The following is a 27,989-nucleotide window of genomic DNA, read 5'->3' on the forward strand; positions in this document are numbered from 1 at the left end:
AAAAAGCGGGACAAGTTGCGAAAAGTATAAACTCGGCTTTTGAATTTGATTGGCCAATAAGGTATTTGGTAAAATAATGTATTTACTACTCTAATGACGCTACATTTGCGTTTATTTTTTTCATTTTCTTCGTTACGCTCATTTTTTTTTCACACAAAAAACACTGAAAACATTAAGAACATAGTATGAAAATATTCCACTGTAAGATGTGTTTTGCTCATTTCAAGTACTAAAATCTATTTTTCATTTTTACTCCTTTTTTTCCTTTTACTTTCCTCCTTTTTTCATATTTTCCTTGTCCCTTTTCACTTTTTTCTTTCTATCCATTTTTCTTTTAGTCTTTTCATTTTTTTCTTTTACCTTATTTTTCCTGTTTTTGCGAAAGGCTAGGCAAAAAGGTGAGCAAAAACGATCATATTTTGTATTCTTCTTTTTGCCTTCTAGCACTCATTTGTAGTCCCACTTCGCATATCCGGTTGTCAAATATTACACAGTGTCCCTAGTACGAAAATGCTCCACTGTAGGATGTGGTTTGCTCATTTCAAGTACTAAAATCTATTTTTCATTTTTACTCCTTTTTTTTCTTTTTTTGTCCGACTTTTTTCATATTTTCCTTTTCCCGTTTCACTTTTCTCTTCTTTTCTACCCTTTTTTCATTCAGTCTTTTAAAAAAAAAATTACCTTATTTTTTTGCGAATGGTTAGGCAGAAAAGTGAGAGAAAACTGTTTTAGTCACTTTAAGTCTTCATAGTTTGTATTCTTCTTTTTGCCTTTTAGCACTCGTTTGTAGTCCCACATCGCATATCCGGTTGCCAGATATTACACAGATTCCCTTGGCACGGGCTGCAATTGTATAGCTCCAGTGGCGCAATCGGTTAGCGCGCGGTACTTATATGACAGTAATCAGCACAGCAATGCCGAGGTTGTGAGTTCGAGCCTCACCTGGAGCACAGTTTTGATAAAATCCTGTTGTGTGGAAACCCAAGAGGGTCGGAATTCAGTTCACAAAATAGACAATTAATTAAAGTGATAAGAACGAAAATTCCTCAAAAACTAATTAATATTGCCATTTTAAATAAAAAGCCAATATATTTTACTTGAAATGTTATGAATAACGTTTACATGATTGTCATGGTTTTATGAAAAACAACAAAAGTTCGCTTTTTATTTCAAAACGTCATTTTTCCCTTTTGTATTTCCATGGCTTTTCATTTTAAAAGCCCGTTTTTACGCATTAATGATTCGTTTTAAGGTTTTTATAAACAATTTGAATAAACATTAAGGAGTATTCAGATTTATTATCAATTGATAATCATATATTTAAAAAATATATATACTGCAAATTTTCGCCCTTCTTTTTGCCCATAAAGCTTACTCCCAACCAGGGGGCATTTAAACGAGTCATATTTGTAAACAAATTTAGTATTTTTATGTAACTTATCTGTTTCATGTTAATTTTTCTTGTTATTTGGATTATTTTGTCTTTATGCGTTTTGTTCAATAGAGCATTTAAAAACTGTTTTGTTGTTGTAATGACATTCATTTACCGCTAGATGGTAACCTAACCGTGGTAAAGAGCTCAGCAGTGTGGGAGAAAATGTAGAGACGTCACAAACAGCAACTATTTCTTTTTTTCCATGTGTGTATAAAGTATTACAGTTGATAATGGAGTAAAAATTGTTACTTATTCCTCCCCCTTCTGTCATCCTTTGCATGCTATTCTTATTTAGATTTCGGAAACTGACTTAACATTGTTTGGTGAAAATTTGTTTCGATCGCTCTTTAAGTCTCCTTAGGAAGGGGACTTGCTTACTTATTCCTTCCCCTTCCTGTTATCATTTGCATGATATCCTCATTAAATCATGGAGTCACCTGACTTAAATTGTTTGCTCTTCGAGTATCCTGAGGCAGGGGGTTCACTTACTTATTCATAACAATAGTGCATTCATATTTATCATCTACAAATTTCTTAAGTATAATAACATTACTGTCACGGTTGCCATGGCGCACAATTGGCCCCGCCCGTTTGGCGCCAGCTGCGGCTCGTTAACAGATTGGCTTTCTGTCTATTCTAAGCTCAGCGCTGTCACGCTTCCCTTGTCAGTCCGTCAAACGAACTTCTGCCCCACAAGACGTAAATTCTGACTCGGTCCTGTTTTCCTGTTGGGATTTCCAGTCCGGTATTGTTCCCGTTTATTTTTGTCCTGTTTTATTTCGGGTTCCAGTTTTGTTTCCGTCTGTTTTTGTCCTGTTTATTATTTTCTCCTGTTTTTGTTCCCGTCTAGTTTCTCCTGTTTATTTTCGAAATCCTGATTCATTATCTATCTTGTCTGTCCCGTCCTGTTCAGTATCGACCCCATCTGTCCAATATCAACTCGGGCAATTGGAATTGATCTCGTCGGTCTCTGGCTTCCTGTCTTTCCACGCCAGACCGGCTGCCTAACGTGCATGACTCCCCACAAATAAAGGCTTGTGTGAGAACTTCACGCGAATGGGTCCTGATCCTCTTCTGGTTCTTGACAAATACAACTGGCACTATACATATTTTTTGCTTTTATGCATGCTTGTTTAGGGTGGTGATGGCCCCTGGGGAAGGAGCTGTCTCAAGAACGTTTTTAGAGACCTGTAGCGCCTACTACTGGTGGAGTCTTGGGTGAGAAGAGTCCTTTATCATGTCTTCGGCCCTGTCATCTGTCGAATGCCTTATGTGTGTGAGTAACAATAAACCCTAGCAAAGCTGGGAATGAACAAGCAGAAGATTTCAGTAATGAAGTGACCCAGATGTCTTGGCGGTGGGCTGAAAATGAGAGTGCAGATGCAGCCCAGGGCCCCTTCTTTACCCCCAAGCGCAATCCTCCCCAAACCTCCTCTCATCCGGTCACGGGGGCATTTAACAGCAGGGTGTGTGTCACGTTTCCCAGCGCGTTCCGGATTACACAAACCACTTTTTTTTTAATTTACTCTTCAGTTTTGGAGATAGCCCAACCGAAAAGACCACCGCCCGATACTGGTGTTTCTCAGCTGGGGGGGTCGGGAGCCAAAAGTGGGTCGCGGAGCAGTATTCAATGGTTCGCGAGCCTTTTCCCTGGCAGAATAATGCGATGAAGAAGAAATAAACGGAGGGTCAATTAGACAGAAGAAGGGGATAATAACCTGCTCAATACATTCTTCCTGTTTGAATTGTGTTCAAAGGACCACATCTCATTTTGGGGGAATTTTGTTTGTTTTATTTCCTCCTCCAAAATACCAAAATATGTCTGCCATTGAAGCACTGCTAGAAGTTACAAAAAAATGCCTAAAATTTTATATTTCTGGGATGGGGATAATGCCCTTCTCGATATCTTCTTCCTGTTCAGTCAACCGGCGCCGTGCCAACTGTTTTTGAGGGACCACATCTCATTTTATTGTGATTTTGTTTGTTTTATTTCCTTTTTTCTGCCCAGCATAATTGGAAATTAGTGATAAGGGGAAGGAAAGGTGGAAAACAGTGACAATAACGATCAAGTGGAACAAGTAAATCGTTGCAAAATACCAAAATATCTCTGCCATTGAAGCACTGCTTGAAGTTACAAAAAATGCCTAAAATGTTATATTTCTGGGATGGGGATAAAGCCCTCCTCGATATCTTCTTTCTCTTCAGTCAATCGGCAATGTCCCTGTACCACATCTCATTTTATTGTGATTTTGTTTGTATTATTTCCTTTATCTGTAATAATGGGTCCAAGAAAGTTAGTGGGGAGGAAAAGTGGAAAACAGTGAAAATAACGATCGAGTGAAAGAAGGAAATGGTTGCAAAATATCTCTGCTTGAAGTTACAAAAGAATGCCTACAATGTTATATTTCTCGGATGAAGATAATGCCCTGCTCGATATCTTCTTCCTTCAACCGACGCAGTCCCAATGTTGTTCGAGGGACCGCATCTCATTTTATTGGGATTTTGTTGTTTGATTTCCTTTATCTGTCCATAATAATGAGCCCCCAAAAAAGTTAGTGGGAAGGAAAAGTGAAAAAACAGTGACAACAATCGAGTGGAACAAGGAACTAGTTGCAAAATACCCCAATATGTCTGCCATTGAAGCACTGCTAGAGGTTACAAAAAATGCCTAAAATGTTATATTTCTAGGATGGGGTTAATACCCTGCTCGATATCTTCTTCCTTTTCAGTAAATCGGTATTGTTTCAATTGTGTTTGAGAGGGACCATATCTCATTTTATTGTGAATTTGTTTGTTTTATTACCTTTATCTGCCCAAGAAAGTTAGTGGGAAGGAAAAGTGGAAAACTGACAACAACGATCAAGAGAAAGAAGGAAATAGTTGGAATATACCAGAACATGTCTGCTTGAAGGTACAGAATATGCCTAAAATGTTATAGTTGTAGCTTTTTTTTACCAGTATATTGATCCTTATCTACACAATTAGGTAATTAGTGCTGTTCTGGTACACATTTTTTTTTGTATTTTGGGTAAAGACGTCTTTTAGCATGTGGCTGTCTTAAAGAAGTTTAAGGGGGTCGCTTACCGTATATGCGACGGAGGCTTACATATTAGGTTCATTTTGCTGGTCCTTTTGTTTGTAATTTGTAAACATATTCTACTATCTCTGCCTTAAACTGCACAACCCTTTCATTCAATACACATGAGAAGCTGAATTTTATTTTTAGGGTTAGGTTTCCAGCTTGACATTATAAGGTGGAACGGCGAGTACTTAAACCGGACCAGCTTAGAACTACCCCCCAATAGCTACACACCCTTTGGTCTACCCACACACGCCACACTCAGCGGGCCACTTTACCGATGCAACGTGTATTTGTGTGTGTTTGCAAGATAAAAAAAGGAGGACAAAAGACAACAAGAGTTTAATATTTGGGATAAGCTGTGATTGAACATCCAGCGAGATCAGAGCGGAATGATCAAATTCTGCCACCGATAATCCCTCATCTCGGAAAATTAAATACCACTCGTCTCTGACACACGCACACACTTACATGCGCACTGGCGGGAAAAAAAAGTGGGTCTTCATCTGACCTGTCTCATCGCCCCACTCGCTTCCTTGGGGACGTGTTCTGATATCTGATGAGTTTTTCATTAACAAGACTCAAGTCTAATCCGGCGGGAGTAACATAAAATGACAACGGATAAGACCGCACGCACACGCGCGGCGCTGATATCCAACATGACATCATTATACACGCGGATACTGTTTTTCTAAGCTTTAATCTTCTTTTACCAGCTGTATTTGCGCCAATCTTATCTTTGCGAGACGGTAACCAAAAAAGAAGTCTGTAGTTTTGCCCGCACGACTAGTGCTATTGATATATAGCAGGGGTCTCCAACCTTTTTCAAGCTTTTACAGATTAGCGCAATGGGCACCCAATTTGATAAACAGTGAGGACAATAAGTATTTGAACACCCTGCTATTTTGCTACTTCTCCCACTTAGAAATCATGGAGGGGTCTGAAATTTTCATCGTAGGTGCATCTCCACTGTGACGGAGATAAACTAAAAAGAAAAATCCAGAAATCACAATGAGAAAGAGAGAAAAGGAAGAGAGCAAAAGAAGGTAAAAGGACACAGAGAGAGAAAGAGACAAAGAAAGAAAAAAGAGAGACACAAAGAGAGACACAAAGAGTGAAAGAGAGAGAGTGAGAGAAAAAGGGAGGAAAAGAGAGAGAAAGAGATAAATACAAGTACAGCGTTTTTGTGAGAGGCACTCGGCTTTGGCAACATAAAGTGGACATCTTTCAACCTGCAGCTAGTTTTTCTCTTGCGCTTCTCTGAGCGTTGTCTCATGGGACGGATACAATCCCTTAGCGGGTCTGATCCGGCCTGCGGGCCGCCTGTTTGACACCACTGGTATAGAGTAATCAACGTTTGGTCAAAATTGTGTTTTGTAATGTCAGAAAATGATCAAACAATGTCAAAACATGTGAAGTAAATACATGTATTTTGTTTTAAGTCAATCACATACTGTAGATATGTTTTCTGACTGATACTGGTGGAATGTGAGGTTGGGGAGGGGCGGGCCTTAGCTAGCATATGCGCATCAAAGGTTTCCGTGACAACTCCACCACAGGGGGTCCGCCCCTCACAGGAGACGGGAACTGAGAACTGGCACACGTCTCACCTCGCAAGGGCAGTCTGATTTTGGCCAGGAGGAACTGGACCAAGGCGGTCCTAACCAAGTCTCTGCTCAACGGGCAGCCAGAGAAGTCAGCAGCCAGGCCTGATCAGGCTAGCGACCAAACCGGTGAGACAAAGTTAGCAACCTCAGAAAAGCCTCAAGCCACAAGCAGTCAACCTCTGTTTCAACCCCCTGCATCTTGTGGTTCTCGTCCCAACCAGCTCTCGAGCCTACCAGGATTCCTCATCGCTCTACAGACGAGGACATTAAGACTGGGCCATCATCTTCATCAAAGCAGAACTTCGCAGACCATCTCGTTGTTGCTAGGTATTGCTTTTGGTGTGACGAAAAATGGGGAATTCTATCAAAAACAATAACGTAATAATCAAACCAACTTTGTTGTCTATCCAAATGGTGCTAGTTTAACTTCTCGACTACAAGTTGTCTTTATTTTATTTTCTTATTATTGTTTTGTGTCCTATTCCAGCTTCTCCAGTAGATGATCCATAAATCAAAGAGTGTGTGTGTCTTTATTGAAGTACAGTATATTGAACTATCAAAAATGGTAAAAAGAATTGTGTGTACCCAGCCTTCAGGATAAATAAACAAGGTTTTTCATCCGTTTTTCTGACATAATGCTCTAAAAACTTATGTGGTGCTCGAAAAAGCGATACGAGTTTTGAAAAGAATATACTTGGCTCTTTAATTCAATTGGTCAATAAATTGTTTATGAGAATAATTCATTTACCACCCATATTCGCTACAATTGTATAACATTTATGCTAAAGCTCTTTATCCCCTCAGGCAAAGTTGGATATCGAAAACAAAATTCACTCCAATTATCTTTATCCTCTGCATCGAATTACAGACGTCAATGACAACAGTTTGAACATTGTTCTTATGTGTGTTATGGCCTGACCAAGCGATTGCAGGTATGAGTCAATGTGACAAAACAGGCGAAAGATCAACGTTCAAAAATGCAGAGGGTGCAGCTGTTCCAAGAAAAAACATGACTCGAGCCATTTTTTTATCATGAGAGCGCTCCCTTCTATGTATCAGGGCCTCCCCGGTGCGAAAAAGGTGCAGCTTCGCAGACACATTTCAAGTAAACCTTTTTACACATTCACACGGCGAACAACGCTGTGCCTCGGGTACAGCCTGGCGGCGCCCATCCCTCTGCAAACTGTTTTTTTGGGAGGGGCTTGCGTCCCCACATGGAACAGATAGTACTCGGTTCCATGGTTACCAGTAGCAGGAGAAGCCTCCTGATCTGACTCAGATACAGCGCCTCCATCTTCTGGTCGCCGTTGCTTTCGGTGTACAGCATCACTCCGCCCTTCAGATATGAGCCCTGCCTAGGCAATAATGGGGTAATTTCTCAGCACACTAACTAATTCCGCATGATCACAAATTAAATATTTAAGATCGTTGTTTCTGAACTGGGGGTCAGGACCCATAAGTGGGTCATGGAATCGTTTTTAGTGTGTCGCAAGCATTTGCCTTGGCAAAATAACGCTAAGAAGAAGAACCGGAGAGTCAATTGCACGCCTCAATAGTAGGTGGTTATTGGGCCCTGCTCGATCTCTTCTTCCTGTTCAGTCAATCGGCTCCGTCCCACTTGCGTTTGAGGGACCACATCTCATTTAAATGTGATTTTGTAGGTTTTCTTTCCTTTTCAACCCAGAAAATGTTTGTGATAAGGGGTAGGAAAAGTGGAAAGGAGTGATGACAACGATTGAGTCAAAGTAGGAAATGTTTGCGAAATACAAAAATGTGAGCCATAGAAGCACTGCATGAAGGTACAGTAAATGGTTGTAAAATGTTATATTTTAGTCTTTCGCCTGTGCATTAATTCTGATTTTCCCCATGGTAAAAAAGTTATCTATGTTTTATGAACATTTTGGATTTATTTTAGTATTTAATTTTTTAATTCTTGGATGCCTTGACCGCAAGGGTCATAGAGCCATCACTTCCTGTGCTGTGTCTTGGCCAAGTACACCCTGCCGGCGCCCTTTTCTCTTGAGGCCAGTTTTTGGGAAGGGGTTTTATCCCCCTCATAATACAGATAGTACTGATTTCCAGGGTTACCAGTAGCAGGAAAATCCTCCTGATCTGACCCGGATACAGCACCTTCATCATCTGGTCGCTGTTGTTTTTCAGTGTAAGGCGTCACTCTGCTCCTCAGATGTGAGCAGCGGCGTATCTCAATAGTGAACTCCGGGGTAAACATGCAACTAAGACCAATGTAACAAATTAGTAAGAAGGGGAAAACTTTTGTTGTGGTGCACCAAAAACTACCCATTAATTAGGATTGCAAACTTCGGATATTTTGTATTTCAAATTGACATGAAATCCTACGTAAATTGAACATTTAACTGTTTTGACTCCGCCTAGCCGGTGCACGCAGGCACACAAACACGAGCGCGTCCTTGAAGATCTCAGCCAATAGACCAATGAGCGCCTCGCCTCTAGCTAATTGACACCGAAGCCAGCAAATTAGCTGACGTCTCAGCCCGAAGGATTATTTTCACCAATCAGTGAGCACTTAACCAAAATATCACCTCCTCTCGTTCAGCACCCAAAGTGGACGGAAAGCTCTGCCGGAGGCCGTCTATCAATGGAGGAAAGTGCCGCATTTCTCACTCTTGTATAACATTACCCCCCTTTCTTTTATTTGAATGCGAAATTTTCTTAAATTCACCGCTAAAGGGGGGGACTGAAGTGGCGTCAAACATGCGTGAAAGTCAACGCCATCCAAGCAGGGAACCACCGAGAGCGGATTTCACGTCGCTCATCTGAGGCCAACCTCGAAATATTATTATTACCCCCCCTCCTCTCTTAACGCTCCTTCCCGGTCAAATAAGGAAAGCTAGCTTAGCTTTAGCATCGCCCGGGGAAGCTTTTCGGGGCTTCAGCGAGGATTCGGATCCGGGATCGACGGTAAGTAGCGCATGCTAACGCTAGCTAGTATATGTGCGCTCGTGCTAACACGTTAGCATTCAGAGCGCACGTATTAAGTAGGCCTTTCCGCGGAAACAGGAGTCCGCCGCGTTCGTTATAGCAACATGTTCGTCTCGTAAACGAAGCCGAACGTGTGTGTTTTAATACCATTGTTATTTAAAATGGACACGGAGGTAACGTGAAGTTTTCGAAGTTAGCGCCCCCCCCCCTCCTTCTAATAATAAAAACAATAAAAAATCATCAGTCAACGTCATAAATAGCCGCAGGCGCTCTTTCGAAAAGGTTCTTTTTCCGTGTTGGGAGTGACGTAAACTAAGCGAGCTAATTCGTTAGCTAACACGCTAATTTTCTTCCGTGAAAAATCATAGATAATGATAATTATTTGGTAACTGTCAACGGCTAGCACGTTAGCTCAAATTAGCCCCCGCAAACGGGCATTTTACAACCACCTCTCACTGTATTTTTCAAGAATGAATATTATCTTTTGACGGGCCTATACTTGAGTTGTCTTTATTGTCATAATGTAATATTGTTTACAACGAAATTCGACGTCGTGCTTCTGGAAAAACGTATAATAAAAGACTTAAAGGGACAGTATGTAATAGTGGTGGGCCGTGTATTTCACACCTAGGCTTTGAGTAGTACTACGTCTGAATCACTACAACCCTCAACAGTGTTTTCCACACCGTAGGAAGAATCTGGTGGGCCACCAAGTCAAATCATGTTTATTTGTATAACCTTTAATCACAAAGAGTCTCAAAGGGCTGCACAGGTTATTGCAGACCACAGACTATCATTACAGACTATTATTACACCATCCCCTGATCTAAAACTTACATGAGGGAAAGGAAAAACTCAAAAACCTCAAGTCAACATGTTTATTTGTGATCCCCTCAATTACAAAGAGTCTCAAAGGGCTGCACAGGTTATTACAGACTATCATTACAGACTATTATTACACCATCCCCTGATCTAAAACCTACACGAGTCTTGCACATATCTTGGCACTTCTCATAAAATTCATTTGTTGTACTTTATTCTTACAAAAATATTTCTTTATATTTGCAACATTTCATAATAGTGTGATTTCTTTCACCAGGGTTTTATTGGTCCTCCCAGATTCTCATCAACTTGTGGTGTGTATATATAAATGTGGTAGTATTTTTAGATACACGGTATTTAAGGTTGTCACTCACCCTAGTACAATGTTTTTCCAGTGTGCCGTGAGACCTTGTCTAGTATGCCACTGAAATTTTTCCAATTTTATCTTTCCATAAAATCAGGCCATTATTCAGTATTTTGGCTTTCTTCAGACAAGGAACTGTAATAGTCATCCATATCAGTAGGTGGCAGTAGATTTGTATAGAGTTTTTTTAATATACTAATTATCTGCTCATGAGGTAGTGCAGTACATTTAATAATTTGTTTAACAAAGCAGTTTAAGATTGCACTGTAAAAAATAAAAACATAAAGGACATCATTCTTTTTTATTTTAAGTATTATTTTCTTATTCTAATTACCTGCTCATGAGGTAGTACAGTGAAATATTTGACTTAACTTAATTTTCAAACATTTTCGACGGATAAAAGTATTTTTATAAATAAAAGTTTACCTTGGTACCTAGGCTTGAAAAACACTGCCCTAGTGTATGACGTGCACCCCTATATTTTTTTTTGTATGAAATCTTGTTTCACCGTTCCTCAGCGCAAACTTTGCTGTTGAAACGGTAATCAATTTTGGATCGCAGCGGTCAGAGCACCGAATTGTATCCACTGGACCTCCAGTGCTGTAGATGACACAAGAAAAGGCAGTCTCATTATCACACTATTATTAGTCACGATAGCAGAAAGGAATGTTAATTTCGTGGCGCGTCTCACATGTTACAATGATAATGCATTTGTCATAATCCCTAGACTGGAATAGAAGCTCACAAATTAATCGTAGCTCTGGCTTCTTGATTTTGCTTTTAAAATGCATCAGATTGATCCGTTTGAATTTAAAATGTACATGATTTTCCTCTGGACTGCCCACCCTCCCGGGTTTAAACATTTTATGGGAAACACTGCTCGATAAGAATTATATACCTATAAACATTTACTAGAGCTTCAGGAACAAAATTGCACAATTATTTAGGAATATATGTCCTAAAATCCTTTTTATTTGTGCACTTAATGCGTTCTCCTTAAGATTTAAATTTGTCGTACAGATTATCCGCATGTTTCAGTCCCATCAAGAAGTTCTTTTCTTTTGCCATCTGAGCAAATGCTGCAAGTCGAGTCTGCCCAGTCGTACTTCTGCCACAAGTTTTCATACGTTTTAGGGCTGAAAAAGTCAGTTCGACAGAAGCAGTGGAAAGGGGATTTTTACTTCACCTTTTCGTTGTGGTACTTCTGTCACTGCCCTTAAGTCAATCAAACTGATGGCGTATCCTCACACCTTCTAGAAGGCCCTGGTCCGTCAACCCGAAATCTGATTGGCTACACAAACAGTCGAAACCACTCTTATGTTATCCTTCGTGGCCTGCAGAACCGATTGTGATGGCCTACGGGTAGATTTTTGAACCTGGCAACAAGTGATTGCCGAGATATTATTGGACAAATGCTTATATATGAAAACATGTATCTAGAAGCTGCGCTACCAAGCAGAAGCAAGAAAAGGAAGCTGACAAGACAATTAAAAATTATTTAATAAGTATTCATGGACAGTAAGATTAACATCACATGATACAGATACTTTGGTGCCAGCAAAGAAGGCTTTGCAGGCACTGACAGCCCACCACTGGTAAAATTTGACCACTAAATGTCACTATATTTTGTAGTGCAACTGAAAACGAGTGCCAAAAAGCACAGGGGAGAATACACACTACGACCAAACTGCAATATAATTATTTTTAATGATTAAAATATAATAATTTTACGGATGCACATCACTATACAGTGAATTCTAGCAGTCACACTACACACTGTCATTTTAAGTAAACATGTTAAATAAATAAAAGCAGCCTTTGCTTATACTTTAACCCATATTGTTGTTTCTGAGGTCTAATGCTGCAAAAATTGCATCACTGTCATTACAGTAATACTTTAATAATAACCCCTCGCGGTGGCTACGTTACAAAAATAACCTATTCTTCGTGAAATATTTAAAGTTTTAACCGTTATTTTTTTTTTACAAGTATGCAATGAAATATTCAACACCTGGCCGAATCATTCGTTCTACCAATAAAAGTACAGTGTACTGTACCTGTACACATTTACTCAGAATGTTAACAATACTTCTTACGCTGTTGAAGAATGTTCTACCAAACAAAACGCAGAACACAATATGTGATGAAAATCTGAAGCTGTGAGAACATGAAAAGTTAACCGCGTTATAGCGATTGCTGTAATTTTGCTGTGTGCTTCAAATTATTTTAAATCTGAATTTTGATATCGATGACATAAGACTGTGCTGGCCATTGGCAACATCTACAATGTGTGATGTGTATATCATGATACACGGTCATGATACACACGTAAATATTAATAACTTAACTTTTTTTTGTTTTAATAAATACGGTGTTTTGGACTTCTTAGGGTGCACACACACATTTATTTTTATTTTACAGATCTACATTATTGTTCAGTGCACATAAGTCGGTGTAAATTATTGATCAGTGTTAAGTGTCGAATATGGCTTGCTCTATCTGACGATGCAAAGTTAAATACTGGCAGTGGTGCATTTTATTGATCAGCTGGTACCGTAAGGTGCATTAAATCTCGTCATAAAAGTTGTTTTCCAGTTAACCATTTCACAAACCACGGTATCTGAAATGTGCATATCCACGTGGTAAGCAAGGTTCTCTTGTGGAAAACGGTACGTCAGGTTGACCGCGGGGTTTTGGCATGTAATCTGATTTTTTTAACTGCCATTCAGTACAGTGTTTGCAGTTACACGGGCATCTTGTTCGTTTATATATCAAGAAATGTTAACCAGACGACTTAAATCATGCTCCCTTTTGCCGTCAAACTGATAATCATGGGAGCCATGTAGCACAGTGGTAAAGGGAGGTTTTTACTTAATAGTTTTTCACACAAAAATGTGTCAATACAGGAAGTTTGCAAATGGCCCATGATAAACAGTTGCTAGAGGGTTAATAATGGTGGTAATTACTTGTTCACAACAAATACAAATCCCATTCCCAATTGTCACATGTTTAGGCTATTTATTTACTTTAAACATAGATCCCTCGGCTATCGTGTTTTAAAAAGCACCAGAACTATCCTGCAATTTGTAAAAATCCGCGCAGTAGCGTCAAACCTTAATCAATGCCCCCAAAGGGTCAAACTAACCTCGAGATGACATCCTTGCGAACTGAAAGTGTACAACTGTAACAAAATAACTATAGTTCTATAAATAAAATCACAGAACTGCAGGTGAATGGTTGTGTTTATTGTCATAATACAAAAGTACAACAAAATCGGAAGGCTGCTTCTTTCAGTGCATCAAAGCGATTTAGAGAGCGTCTGGCAAGGTGCACGACAGCATCACTTATCGACTTCAGCCAGGTCTCTGCAATGATTATCATAAATTCGTGCAGAATGTAGCGGTTTTCCTCGAGTTGTAGCCTAGGGTCATCTGTTTTATAGGTAATGGATCTGGTGTTGGTGAGATACGGGCTCTGCATGGGGGGACTTACACTATTGTTAGTCTTGCTGTAGCGGTAGGCCAGACCTGCAGCCTTGATATTGGTTTTTTTCGCGACACCGCCTCAGTCGCTTCACCAACCCAATAATACTTCATGCAGCACCCGCTGGCGATCTCCATTTCTTTGCATTCTATTCACTGTCCTCAGAGGCCGATTTAATTGATTAATTCATTTTCAATGTAACGAACCAATAAAAGCTAGCGCGTGCCGTGCTTTCTAGTTTGCTTTGGGTCGAAGACCATGACTTGTGGGCCCGCCCACCCCGGCTGTTTGATTGACAGCATACACTAGCCTATCACAGTCGTGTACGCAGACAGTCACGCCCACCCAACACACACACACACAAAGTGCCTGGAAAACAATTCACGATGCGTTGATATCAATGTCAATAAAGACAATTCAATCCAAAATCCGCTAAGCTGTGAACCAGCAAGTAGCAAGGTTTCTCTGAATTTACAGGCTACTCGCGGATCCTTGGAAAGTCTTTAAAGGCATTTAATTCATTATTATAAAAATAAGGACTCAATTGGCTTTAAAATGTCCAAGTCCAATTTTCAAATGTCTTAAAAATATGAACACAATTCTACAATTTATATTTGTTTTAACTAAAAATATTTAGTAACATTTATCAATTGTCTCTTTTAATAAATCACAGATTTACTTATGTGGCAACATCGCGTGACCATAATAACCGAAGTATCTAAACGATGATGTGGTTTCAGTCATTCCTTTCACAGAGGACACATGTCTTAGAATACCTATTATGTAGATAGCAACTTCAGACCTTTATTTTGGATCATGGGAAATTGTAAGTTTAATGAGAAGTGGCTCTATGACGAATGTCTGAATTTAACTTGCCTTAGGCTGTAGTAACCCTGATTTAGTACCACATTGCAGTCGGAATTACACAGAGCACCTCACCAACACCAGCAAACCTAAATAGAGTGTCTATATTTGGTAAAACCCACGGAATGTCCCCCTTTTGTAGCTAGCCTTATCAGCTTGACGTCTCGATAACCATTGACGATAACATAGCGGAACTCAAATGGGTTAGCAAGAGGTGAACCAAACGATTACATTCATGCAGATGACCAAGCAGATGTAATGTGGGTATTATTAACTGGGAGTGTAATTGAAGCCTGTTCATAAACTTATTTCTTGTTTTTCCTGTGTTTTGTACGGTCTTGCAAGTCTGATAAACTAAAAAGCTCCAAGCCTTTTGGCTCTTAGTGGGATTTAACTTGTTCCCAACATGCAATGTAATTGATCCGTTTTCCCAGAGAAACATCAAATGTTATAATGCAAAAAACATTTAGACATCAGGTATGATGTTTTTCAGTATATTTCCCCAATTTCCTTTCCTTCTTTTTATCAAATCCAACAACAAACTTGCTCATGATTAAAAAGAAAAAGGTGCAGATATGTGAAATTCAGATGTATAAAATGCAGCTCGTACGGGTGCTTGAAATCCTTGAAAATGCTTGAATATTTAACTTGTTTTCAAGGATTTAAAAAGGCTGGAATTTCGGATGGAGATATTGTAAATGCTTGACATTTTGCCATGTTTATCAACAAGGTATGCCCCAAAATGATTCCGACACAGCTCTCTGATGGCTTCGCTTTGCAATTGCATTTCTTCTCCCCCTGTGATTAACTGCAGAGGGCATTAGTTTGTTCAGTATTGTTCTATCAAGCATCATTGGCTCCTCCTGAGGACAGGTGGATGCTATACTAAAAAGGGAACTTTGTAATAGGCCTTGGCGATATGACAAAATTTTTCATCACAGTAAAATATTTTTCGGTCGATATCGATAATCATCACACCTTTTGACTTTACATTTTGGGTCCAATTTTTGCCCCTGAATGAAAGTTGACAAAATCTGATGCTGCTTTAACCAATCTGTACAACAATGACTCGCTTCGACAAATTATTACACTGCATTTCATAAATAAGTAACAAGTAAATACCTTTTCAGAAAAAGAGCTGGTTGGAGGTATACGCAGGTAGCACCTTGCTAGCTCGCTGTTTGTTTCTCACTGGTCCGGTGCTTGTTGAACTTCCGCTAGCAATTGTTTGGGACTCAATCGTATTCTAGCGGGTGATATGGTTTAAAATGTTAGAATCATTTTGTCGTGTTCTCAGTCTTGGTTGACGCGTGTTGTCGGCAAAGTTTGCAGTGCATGTCGCCGCATTTTTTTTTTTCTTAAATAAAACTTGTAAGTAGTCAAAATGCCTCCAAACAAATGAATATGGGGGCTTCTGTTGTCTACGACTCTTCAGCATGCTTTACTTGGGTATCCTGGGTGTTATCCTTCATCTCTTTATCGCTTATTTTGACCGTCTTGTAGTCCAGTTTCGCTTTCACTCTGCGAGCCGCCATTCCACTATTCCTGCGACATGATTGGCCGTTCCTTATAACATTCTTCGTCACCTGAATGTTGGTCTAGAACTCTCATTTTCATTGCATTCGCGCCCATATTTTCTCCGGTGGTGGGTTGGTAGTTTCAGTTTAAAGTATCTACTTCTATCTAATCTTTTATTAGTCAAGTCATGTTTATTTGTATAGCCCTTAATCACAAAGAGTCTCAAAGGGCTGCACAGACCACAGATTATTGCAAACCACAGACTATTATGACACCATCCCCCGATCTAAAACCTACATGAGGGCAAAGCAGTCTCTATGTGAAAATCTATCTTCTACGATGATCATGATGCTAGCTTCCTACCCAAAATAAACATTTTGTTTTTAGCGGCAATTATACTTTTTGTTGTGGAATAGGCTATTTTGAAAGACAATGCTATTCTTTGGTCTGGATGAAAACCAAAGCTATATAAAATAGGATGATGGTAGCTTGCTGCCAAATGCAGGCAACATACGTTTTTAGCGTTAAAAAAAGCTACTTTTTGGTAAAGATGCCAATATTCTTTAGTCTCAAGAAGACATGAGCCTACCGTGTTAAAGACAATGCTAGTTTTTAGCGTCGAAGTGAGAAAATAACCCAATTTTTTCAGTTTTAGAAAATGTGAATGTTAGCTTTCAGCACAGGCAATGACACGACTTTAAGGCCAATAAATGTCTTCTGCGCAGAAAGCTCGCGTTTAAACTATTTTGCGCCAGAAACCAGTATATTATAAAAAACGAGCACCAGGCTCTTAGTCGTAACACATCATTGTTTTCTTTAAAGTCAAAAAGTGATTGTCCATTTTGTCTTCCAAGCTCGAAGCTGACATTTCAAAAACTAGCCTCCGTGCTAAAGACAGAATGTAGTATCATCATCGTCTGCACTGAAAATTAGTTTGTTTTATGTGCTAACACTTAGCCCAAAGATAGCTTCTTTTGTGCTCAAAATTACCATTGTCTTCTTCTGCAGAGAAATCTAGTACAGTATTTGTTCATTTCACCCCAGTAACAAGTCTTAGTCATCTCACTCAAAAATTAGCATTATATTATTTATCCTGGCAAAAATTGAATCACCATACTTATCGTTTTGTCGCTCAGGCCTACCATGTAATGTTTATTAGTGCAAGAATAACATATCAATTATGGACTTTTACTGTGGGCCATGTAAAAAATTAAGGTAGCGCACCCAATGGTAAATTGTAATGGTAAGACCTCCCTGCAACTGAAAATGTAAGCCACATATTACTGCCATTTTTAACAACTAAGTTGAGAAGAGATTTTTGAGATATTTGGCTTTGAAATGCAGACCCAAGATTAAAAATTGCATATGTAAATTGCAGAAACATTTGTGGCTCTACAAAATACATGATTCACTCCAGATTTTATATTTCAATGGTAGTGTAGAAATTGAAACATTGGATTTGAAAGTTCTTATAAAGGGCTTGAATTTGGTCGGGAAAAAGGTGTACCAACTAAGGCTGCACAATTTTAGGGGAAAAATAAACCTAATTGCGATTTTCCAGACCTGTATTGCAATTTCGATGCGATTTTTGATTTTACAAGGAAAGTGCATTTCTGTGCTTGTTTTGTTTTGGGTGAGAACTTATAGTGACATGACATGATTTCCTTAGACTGAGTATACGACTGTAACAAAATAACTGTAGATCTACAAATAAAAACAAAATTGTAGCTGAACAAATAGTCTTCATTGTCATTAAACAAAAGTATAACAGAATTGGAGGGCTACTCCTTTTAGTGTAAGAAAACAATTTAGAGAGAGGCTGGTTAGCTTGCATCTGGTAACTTCTGCAAGGTCTTTGTGATGATTAAAATACATGAGTCACAAATGTAGTGTTTTTTTCCACGAGTAGTAACTACAAGTCGAATGTGTCATAGGTGGATCTGGTGTTGGTGACTAGCCACGTTTGGCAGTGGGGGCTTAAGAGTTGTTAGCCCAGCTCTTAGCTTTCCCTTCCAACGCCGCCTCAGTCAATTCTCGGACTCGATAGAAATCCAGGCAGCGCCCACTGGTGATCAGCTTTCTTTGTGGTTTTCTGACTTACCTCAGTGTCCGATTTGGTTAATGAATTTACTTTCAATGTAACGAGCCGCTAAAGCTACGAACCGTGGCGTTTGTTTTGGTGGCCATTTGTGCAAGGGCTGTATGACTGACCGGCAGCTTACACCAGCCTATAAGAGTCCTGCACACACGTCTTGAAAACTTTGCCCCGGCTTTATTAGATGGTGTAATTAAAACCTGCTTCTGATTGGCCGGCCCTGTTAAACCAAGAAATGTGACAAACTGGAACTATGAATTAGTGGTTACACTATCGCTATACGTCACATAGCGTTATCCATTAGATTTTGGTTAATCGTCCAGCCCTAGTACCAACCTTAATAAAATTCTAGGAACGAGGACCCAGCCTAGATGATGAGGCGTGGTGCACAGTAGTGTAGCTTTCCTGTATGCGAAATCATCGGAATACCTCCAAACAAATTAGCGTAATTGGTGGCCGGAAGCTACACTGCTAACTGTGCCTCTCCTTTCGAGCAATGCTCTTTGCAGCGTTATGTAATCTTCCCCGACACTTCACTTCCTTCTTCTAAGTCAACCGCTTTTTGGCAGAAAAATTTGCATTTGGGGGTGGGTATTGGGGTTGATGCGCGGTCACGGTGCAGTAGATGACAGGGCGCTTTTTTCTTTGACTGGTTAAGTAGTGGCTTTGCAGAGTTCCTAGTGTTGTGTTTTTGTAGTGTGGTGTGTTTATTTTGACAGGGCTTCTGCATGTCTCCATTCAGGCTCTGAAGCCAGGATGATGCAATGCTGCTGCTTCTCTCGTGTGTGAGTGTGGTGTGGATGAGGGGTGTCGCTGAATGAAGCTAAGCCTGGATGTTTGCGAGGCAGGGTGGGTGGTTGCTAGGCAACGGCTGCGTGTTTGTTTTATTTTTAGACAAAATCGCCGCCAGCGGGAGCTTACAAGCTTCTTGCGCTCGCGTCGTTCCCGACGTGGCCCGGATGCTGAGTGGTGGGCCTGGTTGGAGGGGATTTGTTTTCCACAATGGCGGTGTGGCCCACTGTCCCGCCCTAGCTGTGAAACCTAAAGCAGCTCCGGTTTATTAATAGGTTTTCCCCACACATTCCAATGGAATCGGTCGTAGTGGTAGCCTTTTTTGGGCACAGCCTGGTCGTGTCACATGGGAAGTATAACACGGGCATGTATGTTTATGCATCAGATCGGGTTTCTAAGGCATTACAAATACAGTATGTCTCTCGAGCATTATGAAAAACCCTGCAATCCAATGAAAGTGCCAGAAAATGTTGCTTTGTCGTCGTCAATTCTTAATACCAGGTGTAAAGTATGTCAATTCAATAAACATTGCTATCTATATAGTGTTCTACATCTGTGATCGTATTATTGTTAATATTGTTGTTATTTCTAATGGGCAGGGAGAATATTGTCCGACATCAAACCAGTCTGATGTACAGAAAAGGTCGGGGACCACTGCTCTGCATGAATTCAATATAAAAAAACTGACATAACAAATATGTGATTAAGTTTAATAAGCGGTTAATAATTCAGTGATGCAATTGAACTGAAATTAGGGAATATTTTATGATCAAAGTGCTTATCCGTAAAGGCAGATTGATCTTCTCGGGTCTTATAAAAACACAGTATACTTACATGCAAAGATCTGCTTTTTAATAAGCCCAAAAAAGATTTTTTTTTATTTTCTGAGAGTTTACATTCAAAGCCAGGAAAATTAAAATTGACTTATACTTTATTTTTTTCTTTGTGACCTACAAAAAAAAATTGAATCATTAATGTAAGTCATCCAAAGTTTATAGAGTACAAAATACTCGACAGTCTACAAAAAACAAAACAAAGAAGCAGTTGTAATACAGGGCATATAGCAGAAATAGGGGGTTGAAGTAGGACAAAAAACTAGGTTTATACTGGGTGTGATTTTAAAAAAAATGTGAGAGGCTGGGTTGCTTTATCACCTTATTGTCTCAACTTGCCAGGTAGAACTTTGACCCAATGCTGACGCTCCGGCATGATGTAGGCTTTACTTGCCAACATGGATAAAAACCGCCCCACGTGCCGCTGTGTGTACTCTTAGATACTCAAAGAAATTGCCGTCTAGTAATCCTCCACCTCTCCTTCCCTTTCTACAAGCTTTGCCTTGATTGTCAGGACTTTGGCTCTGTCTGTTGCGCTTTTATTAAGAACTCTCAATCACTTAAGGAGTGTTTGTTCTGCCAAGATACTGACGTTCATTCCTAAAAATAGGAAAAAAGATTTATAGAAGCTCTGTTTTTAATAGGTAATTGGGTAATACCGCATTTTATACGGTGCACCTGAAAACTGCAAGTTTGCCAGAATTTTGAACTTGTGTCTAATATTCCGGTGCGCCTTATGGTCGGATAAAATTGGAAATGTGTAGCGGTACATTACCATATTTGTGCAATGACATAACCATGGTGGCAGCGAGGATCAAACTTGGATAGCAACAGTGAGGGCACTGAATCCTAACCACCATGCCACAAGGGACATAGAAAGCATATGAAAAGGCATTAGGTCTTCTAACATTATCACAATAGTTTTTGTTATGGTACCAAATAGGAAACCAAAAGGCATCAAAAATCACTATGCCCTTTTCTTTCTCTATTTCTCAGCTCAAACCAAGCATTGTAGGTGACAGACTTTGTTGAATATGTCCGGCCACGCTAAAAATAATTTATTGACAATGTGAAACACAATACCAACATACAATGTACATTGTATTTATTGAATGTGCTTCAAAGTCCGATTCATCATCAGATACACCAAATAGTTGTTTTCCTCTCTTTGCGTTTGTTTATATCTTTCAGGATGACTGTTTTCTCCATTCTCTTAACATGGTACGGTGACTAAAAATAGTGTGATGATGAAATTAAATTAAATTAAACCAAATGTCTTTTCGTGGGTCATCTTATCCCTAGGTTTGTCGTGATCCGGGATCAATTCTCCAATTGTGATCAGTGATATATATTTTGATTCATGAATCAATGCACAAATATGGCACTTACTTTAAATTCCATTGCGCCTTATATTCTAGTGCGCCTTGTAAATGAAAAAAAAAACATTTAATCAAAAGACTATTTTTGGCGGTGCGACTTATTATCGTGTGTGCTTATAGTGTGGAAAATACGCTAAGTCAAAACGCAATCATTTAACAGGTTGTTGAATTTGTACAGAAGTCGAGAGCCCTTCCCATTGTGTGCTTAGTTGTTTCAAATTGTTGTAACGGTAGAACAAGCCAGGTTTTGTGGCCTGGTGCCTTTCATACGGAACATCAACAGTTGATTTTGACACAATGGGGCATCTGCTGCAAGTCACCTCTCTGGTTGACATAACTTTGTGTGTTTTCCTTCTCTGGTTAGTCTCCAGCTCTAGGCAGCGATGGGTGCATTCCTGGACAAGCCGAAGACAGAAAAGCACAGCGCCCACGGCGACGGCAACGGCCTTCGCTACGGGTTGAGCTCCATGCAGGGATGGCGGGTTGAAATGGAAGACGCCCACACAGCCGTGGTCGGCCTCCCCCACGGACTGACGGACTGGTCTTTCTTCGCAGTGTACGACGGCCACGCCGGTTCTCGCGTGGCCAACTACTGTTCGGGTCACTTGCTGGAGCACATTTTATCGGGCGGCGCCGAGTTCAGCTCTGGTTCTGGCTCCGTGGAGGGCGTGAAAGACGGCATCCGCTCTGGCTTTCTGAAAATCGACGAGTACATGCGCAGCTTCGCCGACCTGCGGCAGGGCCTGGACCGCAGCGGCTCCACGGCGGTGTGTGTGCTGCTCAGCCCCACACACCTCTATTTCATTAACTGCGGGGACTCTCGGGCCGTACTGAGCCGAGACACCAAGGTGGGCTTCTCCACTCAGGACCACAAACCCTGCAACCCCCGAGAGAAGGAGCGCATCCAGAAGGCCGGCGGCTCGGTCATGATCCAGAGGGTAAATGGCTCACTGGCTGTTTCGAGGGCCCTCGGGGACTACGACTACAAGTGCGTGGATGGCAAGGGCCCCACGGAGCAGTTGGTGAGCCCAGAGCCCGAGGTGTGCGTTTTGGAGAGGGCGGCCGAGGGCGACGAGTTTGTGGTACTTGCTTGCGATGGCATCTGGGACGTCATGTCCAACGAAGAGCTCTGCGAGTTTGTGCGCTCGCGGCTTCTGGTGTGCGAGGACCTGGAGAAAGTGTGTAACTCTGTGGTGGACACCTGCCTGCACAAAGTAAGTATCAAAAGACACAAGCTATTAAATACCATGTTGACAAAATGCTATCTAATCATACGTTTTTGTAAAATATTTTGGACAAAGCACATACTACCAAATGATTTTATTAGTTCAAACTATGTGATAGTTTTCATTCAACATATCTAACCACTAACAAGGCTGTTAGCAGCATTATCAACGAAGATTGCCACTCCAGCCGAATCAATGGCTAACACGATATACTGTACCTAAGTGGTTCTCAAACAGTGTGGGTTAGTTTTTGATATCTTTACTTTTTTTTTTTAATTCTTGCACGCAGAACAATTGCACCTCCACTACACTAGGGAGCAGTGGCGTTGTTTTTTTTACATTTTGCCTCCATAAAGCATACAGGACAGAGTAAGAGCATTTAGTATGAACCAGAGGTGTTGACACTATCTAGAGTGGACCCTGAAGTGACCCCTTGAAAAAATATTTAACAAGGACGAGGAGACAGGCGGTGAGGGATGCGGTGAAAAGACAAACATGTTCTCCCAAACTCGAAAGCTAAGACGAGGAAGTTAGGCGAAGCGCACATAGCCTTCACTGCAACCACATAGGGAGACGAGCAAAGACCTGCGTTCTTGCTATGTTAAAAGTGTTTGCAGCTGACAACACGAAGCCAAATGAATTAAGCTTGAAATTAAATTATTTGTTCCAAATTCAAAAATTTGATTTCCAAGCCAATCCCGTCTTCACTAATTTCTAGGGGCCCACTGCCAGACGCCCCTCAAAGTATGTTGAGTGTATACTTTATTAATGGCATATCCATAAGCAGTGTTGTGCTTGCCTTTAAACCTAAACTGTTAACTGTGCGTCATGCCGCAGGGGAGCAGAGACAACATGAGTGTGGTCCTGGTCTGTTTACCCGGCGCTCCCAAAATCTCAGAAGAAGCTGTAAAGAAAGAGGAGGAGTTGGACAAATATCTGGAGACTCGTGTTGAGGGTAAGCACACAATCATATACGTTTATTTCCTTTTCTAAAGAAGACTAAGTAAGTTTCCTTTTTATCGGGGATTGGATTTGCAGAGCTCCTCAATAATTGCGGTGAGACTGGGACCCCCGACCTGGTGTTTGTGCTGAGGAACATAGCTGCAGAGAACATCCCTAACCTTCCACCCGGTGGAGGGCTGGCTAGCAAGTAGGTAGCAGACGAGTACTGAGCGATTCCTTGATTTTTAGCTGGTCGGCCATCTTGAGGGGAAAAAACAGATTTTAAGGCGTTTCTCTGAAGCACCAACTGACCTTCATGAAATTCGTTCGTTTGAGATGTTACTAAGTGAACCTTCTCTGTGCGTCCGGCTTTTGGCAGACGAAGTGTGATCGAAGCTGTGTACAACAAGCTCAACCCTCACAAAGAAGAAGAAGGGGTGAGTGCATTTCTTACTTAACCCCCATCCCCAATACCATAAACCTCTTACCACTTGGCCCATGCACACATAAGCTCCATCTAGCCTTGAATACATTTCCATGACACCTTGTCAGACGACAGCTAACTCTAACATTATGTTTGTGAGTTAACGGCAGACGCTTTAAAATCACCTCGGGCTGCTGGCCGCCTTGTTTGTTTATTATTTAAGTTCACAATATATATACTCATTCAAGTCAGGATTGTTTTTTTATGTTGTGTTGGTGTGTATCTTGGGGGTTCATTCCAGGCCTTTTTTTATTTGGCGCAGTTCGTAGACCCATTCACCAGTAGGCTGTAGCCAATGGGATGATCTGCTTTCCGCACATTACATGATGGAGGCAACATGGAAAAATAGGAATACTGACTAGGGCTGCACGATTAATAGAAATTGACTAATCGACATTGGGATGTGACGTAGTGCGATTGTGTAATCTTATGACACCTCGTTTTTTTTCAAGGATTAATGGACAGACACCATCACAGCTCCCCAGAAGAGAGCACTGTTTTTTAAGTTCAATAATCAACAATCCTGTAAAATTCGCATAAAATCTCAATCCACGACGTACTTAAGGTAAATTGAATGCTGTTGTTGAACTGTTTGGAGAATCTGGACAGTTTTGGTAACTTTTGAAAGGATACACTCTCAAGTTTTGTCCCCAACTGAAATCATCACTGCAAGTGCTACTAACATTTAATAATCTAATTTAGAAAACACAGAAATAGTAGGTTTTTATTCTCGCCTGAATGTTTTGCTTTATTTGCAATCACATGCAAGATGAGTGCAGTGTGGGCATCTTAGCTCTGAAACAGCTGGGAAAATACCATGAAGCCTTACCTGGTCCCAGGTTAACGTTGATCACCATCTGAAAAACTAAACTTTAGTGTTTTATACAATTTCTAAGGGTATGTCTCGGGGTGACTGGTGGCATCATACAGACACGTCTTTGCTTCTCAAATGTCTGACTGCCCTATCACCGGCCGGGTATGATGTATTTTGATAGTATTTTTATGTTTTCCCCCATTAATTACAGACTCCACTCATGGAAGAATGTATGTCCTGGCAGGTCATGAAGCTAAGGGTTAAGTACTTGGAAAAATAACAAAACTAGCACAGAAAATGCACCTTTCTTCCAAGATCGAAAATTGCAATACTGGTCTGATTTATTGCAATTAGGTTTTTTCTCAAAATCGTGCAGCCCTAATACGACTGTAGAATAGTGTGCAGTACAATATTTACTTACTGGCGTTTCTTTCCCCCTGTGATAAATGGCTTTGGTGACTTGTTATGCCCATGGTTATTGGTGTGAAACGATCCACGCTCATACCCTAGTGAATTTTTGTGAGTATGATAGTGAATGTGTTTAAATCCCCAGGCAGTAATGTGAGTCTAAATAAATGTGGGTTATTTAAGGTATGTCTTGGACCTTTTACCTATTCAGCTTGGTGTATTTCAAAATAAATACTCGCCACTCTTTTGGTGTATAGGAATAAAAATGAGTAACATAGATTGTTTTATGAGCTTCCATATAAAGGATTATTTTGCGATTTACACCAAAACGATGTCTGTTTGTGTGACACCTTGACTGTAAACTAGTTAAAATTGTGTCTTATATATACTGGACTAAACCCTTCTTGCAATTAGTGTGGTCTTGATTCTGTACGTGTGATAATCGGCCCTCAAATGACACAACATGTTAAATATTGGTACAATTTCTATTTTATCTCCGAGCCTTATGGACTCATGTAAAGAGCCGTATATGGCTCGCGAGGCATAGGTTCCAGGCCCCTGCGTTATGGCATTGAATGAGTTCAAATGTAGGAAAAAGTCGCAACTGGTAGTCCAGAATTCACGGTGCGTCTCTCGGTTTGAGTTTAGTAATGATCCTGTACGTATGTCCGTTGCAACTATGGCTAAAGTTTGCTGTTTGCAAACTCCCAAAGGAGTGATGTCATGACGAAGTGACGGGCATGTCGGTCGAGTCTGACCCCCCCCCTGGCGTGTCGCCTCAGGCTTGTGCGGGGGGAGAGGAGGAGAGCGAGGAGGGAGAAGGCGGCGGCCCGGCAACTCACCTGATGGAGGCCTTGCGGCAGTTTCGCCTGCACCACCGGGGGCAGTACCGTGCCATCCTGGAGGACTCCCTGGCCACCTACCAGCTGCGTCCCGAGGGCGCGGGCCACCGCCCCCCGCCAGACGGCGACGGCACGGACCACGGCCCGGAGCAAACCGCCGCCCCTCCCTCACCCCCCTCGCCCCCGCCCTCACCCGCCACCGCCGAGCCAGACGCCTGCCAGGACTCGCTCGCTCGCGAGTTCGATCCCACCTTTTGATTTCCGCCTTCTCCCTGCTTTGAGCTTTCTTTCCCTTGGTTACTCTCGATTTGTCAATATTGGCCGGACCACCTTCTATCTTGGCTGCTCTCGTTCTGTCTCTTCATCGAAACCTGACGATGAAGTCCGCTTCCTCACCTGCGCTTTCCTCCTCTCCTTTCAGCCTTCAACCCAGCCAGGCAGCGCTTTTCATACACATTTTATTGGTTTTATCATGACTTTAAATGTGCTTTTGAGGGAGTTAATCTTTCCTTGACGTCATTTAGTCAAGACAAATTCCAAATTGATTGGTTGGTTTCAGCTAAAGTGCTGTTTTGGCGCTTTTTTAGCTCTGTTGTCTTGCAGCTTAAAAAGATAACACACACATATTTAATTCGTAGAAAAGGGCGAGCAGTGTTTCCCATACATAAAATGATTTTGGTGGGCTGATAGGGTTTAATTGGTCCACCCAGAATCTTTGAAACTAGTTATTTATAAATAACTTTTGATCAAAAGTTAAATCGAAATAATTTTACATTTCTCATCATATAAATGACCACAAAAGCTATTGTGTGTATTTGTGCTACATATCTCTTTAATTCAAAAGGAATCTTGGTCAGTCAGCCCCTCGCCTCCGTGCTAAAGCACATACTCCCAGCTTGAAATATTTTTAAGTCCCCACGATCCTTTCCTGGGGTTTTTAACGCTGCACTACATACTGTCATTTACCAAACCACAGCGAGGAGTTCTACATTTAATTACATTCGAAACTTGTATCGAATCACCAATAGGAGTTTAAACTTCGTGATTTGGTCTTTTACTTGCCGATACGATACCATCAAGGACTACAGCATAGGCATCGGGATCCAACACTAGTATTTTTTATTCTAATTAAATGACCAGCAGAATATTTCTTTGCATTAAACTGCTGTAAATTCTCGTTTACCCTCCTTTGTGGGTGTGACTTGTTAGTTGTGTTATTCCCTTTTATAATAGTGTATTTAGGATTCAATAGGCACACATTCATCATAGATCTAGATTCTTGACTTTCCTCTAAAAATGCCCCAGATTGCCGCGTTTGAATTTTAAAATGTAGACTACCACTCGCCAGGGTCTTTATGGGGAACACTGGCTTTTTTTTTTCCTCCACATAACGAACAAGCCGTCTATAGCAACAATGTCTGCTTATGCAACCCAAGGCTTTAACAATACTGCTACCCCCCCTTAGCCTGATGATGCCCATTTCCCTTCTTTTCCTTCGCCAACTTACATTGGACAGGTGGGAAAGGTGCTTGCCACCCTGATTACACCCTGTTTTCTTTGCAGACTCAGGACACACTCCTGTGGTTTTTTGTGTGTGTTGCGTGGTGTGTGTGAGCAGGTGACCAATATTTGCTGCTGAGATTGTTTTACGAACTGATTTTGTTGACCGCAAATTGTGTCGTGTGCGGTTCATTTACTGCCCTGACCCCAAACAAACCATTTGGGAAATGAGCGCCACCTTGAGGCTTCAGTGTTATTGACAGCTTCATTGAGTGGACGTTTGACACAAACTCGGCTAGTGTCATTATTTGGAAGTACGCTCTTATTCTGGTCACTTATGTTTTCAAGGCACTTGGGGCTTACATGGGGCCAAATCTGTTTCGCAAGGTAAATTAAAAAATACTTTAATGTAATTTGTTGTGTCTTGTCTGCCTATTTCTGCATCAGCTTCATCTTATTGTCTTGATCATCATCCCAATGTTTTGAATGGTCTGTAATCCTGAATTAGCAATATTTAAAGTTTGCAAAATAATGTACTTTG

The 27,989-nt window shown here is 40.8% G+C and overlaps 1 protein-coding gene and 1 non-coding gene across 3 annotated transcripts; both read left to right on the top strand.

Moving 5' to 3' along the window:
• The first annotated feature begins 856 nt into the window (after positions 1-856).
• On the top strand, positions 857-950 carry trnai-uau (transfer RNA isoleucine (anticodon UAU)). The gene is made up of 2 exons: positions 857-894; positions 915-950. It is a non-coding gene; the product is annotated as a tRNA-Ile (tRNA).
• A 7,717-nt stretch (positions 951-8,667) lies between these two features.
• ppm1bb (protein phosphatase, Mg2+/Mn2+ dependent, 1Bb) lies at positions 8,668-27,861 on the top strand. Of its 2 annotated transcripts, none has more exons than XM_088323456.1 (6): positions 8,668-9,061; positions 21,597-22,446; positions 23,296-23,413; positions 23,497-23,608; positions 23,780-23,837; positions 25,889-27,861. In XM_088323456.1, exons 2-6 carry the CDS (start codon positions 21,616-21,618, stop codon positions 26,204-26,206), a joined length of 1,437 nt encoding a protein of 478 aa, XP_088179582.1. In that variant the 5' UTR covers positions 8,668-9,061; positions 21,597-21,615; the 3' UTR covers positions 26,207-27,861. The 2 variants fall into 2 exon arrangements, with proteins under 2 accessions (XP_088179582.1, XP_088179583.1); XM_088323457.1 differs by lacking the exon at positions 8,668-9,061 and adding an exon at positions 10,088-10,218.
• The last annotated feature ends 128 nt before the right edge of the window (positions 27,862-27,989 follow it).

The sequence above is a fragment of the Urocampus carinirostris genome, chromosome 19 (assembly GCF_059441175.1).
Source record: "Urocampus carinirostris isolate Australia breed hairy pipefish chromosome 19, RoL_Ucar_1.0, whole genome shotgun sequence".
NCBI classification, from domain to species: Eukaryota; Metazoa; Chordata; class Actinopteri; order Syngnathiformes; family Syngnathidae; genus Urocampus; species Urocampus carinirostris.